Source organism: Echinops telfairi, unplaced genomic scaffold (assembly GCF_000313985.2).
Source record: "Echinops telfairi isolate 266 unplaced genomic scaffold, ASM31398v2 ScPeMD7_7458;HRSCAF=8496, whole genome shotgun sequence".
NCBI classification, from domain to species: Eukaryota; Metazoa; Chordata; class Mammalia; order Afrosoricida; family Tenrecidae; genus Echinops; species Echinops telfairi.
The window spans coordinates 29,798,956-29,802,833 of record NW_022111358.1 but is presented as its reverse complement, the minus strand read 5'-3'; the positions used below and the strand labels follow the sequence as shown (position 1 = coordinate 29,802,833).

Genomic DNA, 3,878 nt, shown 5'->3' with positions numbered 1-3,878 from the left:
CTCAAGGCCGGCAGAGCTGAGCCACCGGGTCTTCAAGGCTGCAACCTTCTGCAAGAATACCAGAAGACCTTCTTCAGAAAGACCTCTGGGTTTGAAGCATCCACCTTAGTGGTTTGAGCCCTGCCAAGGGTGGCGGGGGGCAGCGTTAGGTACAAAGAATTTTCAGGGCCAAGACGGGGCCTCCAAAGTCATTTGTACCCAACTGAATCCCTTTATGGATGGGAAACTGAGGCACAGAGATGGGGAGGGGCATGGCAGGTGCTGGAGCTAGAACACGAAGATCCTGGCTTAGTTCTCTCGCTGGACACCAGTCTTCAAGGCCCCAGCCTATATGCCCTGGGGTCTGAGCCCAGTCTCCTCTGATTGTGGGAGAGGCTGGCTAGGTGGGGAAGCTGGCCCAGGGCGGTCCCCTGGCAGCTGGTGGCCGCGCTCCTCACCCTGTTGAACTGGGACCAGGACACGGACATGCTGCTGTATTCCTCCAGGTGGCTGCTGCTGTGATTGAACAGCTTCTGCGCCAGGAACACGAGGTTCTCCTTGGTCAGGCCCCGGCTGCTCTGCACTTCTGCCTTGAACTTCATGTTGAGCGCCTCACACAGCTGCGGCCACAGCACTTTGTCGGGGACGGCAAACGGCACCCTGCCCTGAGAGGGGAAAGGTGAAGATTAAATGAGATATCATGTAGGCCCGGGAGAGGCAGACAGGATCGTGGAAAAGTAGGGGGGCTCTTACACACACACACACACACACACACACTTCTCCTGACCCCCCACCCCAGGGGGACGAATAAAGAAGTGTGGGTGAAGGTAGACAATGGACAGTGTGAGACATGAAAGAGCACAGTAATATATAATTAATCAAAGATTCATGAGGGTGAGAAGGTGGGGGAGGGAGGGAGGAAAAAGAGGAGCTGATACCAAGGGCTCAAGTAGAAAGAAAATGTCTTGGACATGTTGACAGCAACATATGTGCAAGTGTGCTTAGAACAACTGAATGTTGGATTGTTATCAGATTTGTAAGAGCCACCAATAAAATGATTAAAGAAATGAAACAGAGAAGGGGGCAAGAGGGATGATATGCAGGGACAGAGGCCCAGGCCAGGGGATGGAGGACTAAGACCAGAGCCCCTAGACCAGTGGTTCTCAACCTTCCTAACGCTGCCACCCTTTCATACAGTTCTTAATGTTGTGGTGACCCCCCAACCATAACATTTTCATCGCTACTTCATAACTATAATTTTGCTACTGTATGAATAGGCAACCCCTGTGAAAGGGTTGTCTGACCCCCAAAGTGGGTCAAGACCCACAGGTTGAGAACCGCTGCCCTAGACCAAGCCGCAGGCCTGGGAGCCCCTGGGTCCCAGAGGGCAAGGACACTTACCATCAGCTGCCCTCCTTACCACCACCCCCACCTCCCCCATCCCCCACTTCTCTGGACTGGCCCGGGCAGGTGAGGGCCCACTCAACAGAGGCCCAAAGGGTGGAGGCCGACGCTGAGGGGTCCCACGGGGCCTCACCGGCTCAGCAAAGGCGTTGTCCCACAGTACAGTGGCCGTGGCATTGTGGTCCTGGCTTCCATGAACAATGACAACCACAGGAAGGGACAGGGTCTGCAGGAGCCCAGATAAGGAGATAGGAGGGGCTGTGACCGCCATCTTGCTTAGTGGGACTCAAACCTCACCCACCACCACAACGACCAGCATCCCCAGCCCCTGGCAACAAATCAAAAGCAACAGAAAGACCCAGCTCATCTCTCCTGGGCCCCTGTCCTAACGATTCGATTCGATTCGGGGGCCCGTGCCGGATCTTAAGCTAGCCGCCGGACACCGGCAGCCTCGCGGCAAGCACGTCTGTGCCCGAGCAGACCCGCTCCCCACAGTGACTAAGTGTTCAGAACTCAATCACCAGGCCTGTCTTCCTCCACCCTGGTGGTGAGTGAGTGAGTGCATTCATTAACTGTTGGCTGCACCCAAGGGCTCCCTGCAGCCGTGCAGGGGTTCTGCTGGGGTCGTGGGGAGCTGATGGGTGCCCTGTATGTGCATTCGAAAATCTCCAGGTGTCTGATCCTCAGCCCAGCCATGTGGCCTCAGGTAGACCCTTATACCTCTAGGCCACTGGGCAGCATCCAGGTGGGGTGGGGTGGGGTGGGGTTGGGGCCTCACCTTCACCTGGAACACGAGCTCGTTGCTGCCCACGCTGAACTGAGACTCAAACAGGACCGTGAACTTCTCCTCCGTCACAGACTCGGCGCCCCGGCGGTCCGCCCGCTTGATCCTCTTTAGGGACTGGGGGTGGAGGTAGAGGTGGGGGGTGGTCAGAGGGGAGCGGGAGATGGCGTCTGGCTAGGAGGGCTCAGCTCCGAGTGGGCCTTCTTCCCTCCTCGGGGTGGGGCCCTGGCCTCACCATGTTTCTGAAGTGGGCACTGAGGGTGCCCGTGGCTTGGTGGTACTCCATCACGCAGCAGTTGTTCAAGATCTCCCCACTGCACTCGCTGCCAAGAGAAAGGGTGTGCCCCAGCTCAGACAGGCCACAAAGCCCTGCCAGCAGCGCCCCCCGCCCCCTTCCACCCTCCACGAAGGGGCCACCAGTCTTCTCCAGCAATCGGGGAGCCCAGAGGCCTCGACCCTTCGGTCCACGGCCTACCAGGTCCGTCCTGATCTGCTCCCCACCCCCACCCCCTGGGAACGTGTCCTGACTCCTGACTGGACTCCCCACGCTGGCCCTGATGGTCTGCTGGGAATGCCACCCCTGTTTCCACCTCGCCTCTTTCCCCGCTTGGCGTGAGGGTCCTCGACCACGTGGCCTGCTCCCCCCTCTCCCCCAGATGTGAGGCCATCGCCCTGGGTGGACTTTCTTTCCACACTCTGCCACTTTCCATTGGTCTCATTTTGCAGAAGCACTGCGATCGCTCTCCAGGTAAACGAGGGGAGCGCTCTAGGAAGGTGAGCTGTCGCACTGCCGGAAGCCCTGCCTCTGGGACTGTAAGCAGCAGCGAGTTATCCACGGAGTGGGGCGGGGGCAGGGTTCAGAGGGACTTCCAGACCCCCGAAGGCCTCGAGGAATCAGCTCATGAAGGCCACCTGGCCCACCCACATAGAATCAGATGCTCCTTCTCGCTGGGTCAAGAGCAGGGAGGTGGCACTGGGTCAAGAGCAGGGAGGTGGCGGGTAACTAGGCAACAACACAGGGAGTGTGGACTTCACCTGGGGCCTCCGCCACTGTCCCCCAGACTATGCGGAGGGTCCTAGAGCAACATTTCTAAACCACACGAGGCAAGACGGGCAGCCAGCCTCCTGCGCCATGCAGGCACGCTCCCACTTGTGCCTGCACATCTCGTGGGTGCAAGGCGGGGTGGGGGTGGGGCTCTGAGGCCCCTGTCTGGGTTCTCTGTGTCTCCACAGGTCTTTCTAGAAGCTCCTCCTTTCCGGCTCTGCCTGGAAAAGTCCCCCATCCCCCCGGGCAGGCAGCAGCATGCAAGATCGCCTGCACCACCTTCTATTTCCAGAGCACTCCAAGCACCTGCTATGCTCGTAATCAGTCTCTTGTCTAATGGCAGCTGGCCTCCCAGCTAGCCAGTGAGTGGGGTGAGGTCAGAGTCCAGGTCCACTGGACCAAGCTGTAGCCCCAAAGCTCAGCACCAGGCCTGGAAGGCCAGGGCAGAGCAGTGCCTGCTGACCCGCTATGTGGCAGGTATGACCGGGCGCCAGGGAAGCTCAGAGCAGGGCAGAGCTAGGGAGTTAGGGAGACACCAGGCATCCCTATGTTCCCCAAGAGGGGCAGAGGTGAGGCCGGCGCAGCTCAATTACTTGCGGGTGTTCTCGTTCTTGAGCAGAGACTTGGCCTGCTGCTCGCTGATGATGGTGGCCTTCACCTGGGGCG

General features: G+C 59.0%; 1 protein-coding gene across 1 annotated transcript in view; it reads right to left on the bottom strand.

Moving 5' to 3' along the window:
* Positions 1-3,878, bottom strand: part of LOC101661325 (signal transducer and activator of transcription 5A) — a 20,439-nt gene that overhangs the window by 6,329 nt on the left and 10,232 nt on the right. Inside the window, exons 6-10 of the mRNA XM_045299447.1 lie at positions 3,806-3,870; positions 2,403-2,490; positions 2,162-2,284; positions 1,517-1,609; positions 336-644 (exon numbers count right to left, since the gene is read on the bottom strand). Of these exons, the coding sequence (XP_045155382.1) occupies positions 336-644; positions 1,517-1,609; positions 2,162-2,284; positions 2,403-2,490; positions 3,806-3,870 (678 nt within the window). The remainder of the gene's footprint in view (positions 1-335; positions 645-1,516; positions 1,610-2,161; positions 2,285-2,402; positions 2,491-3,805; positions 3,871-3,878) is intronic.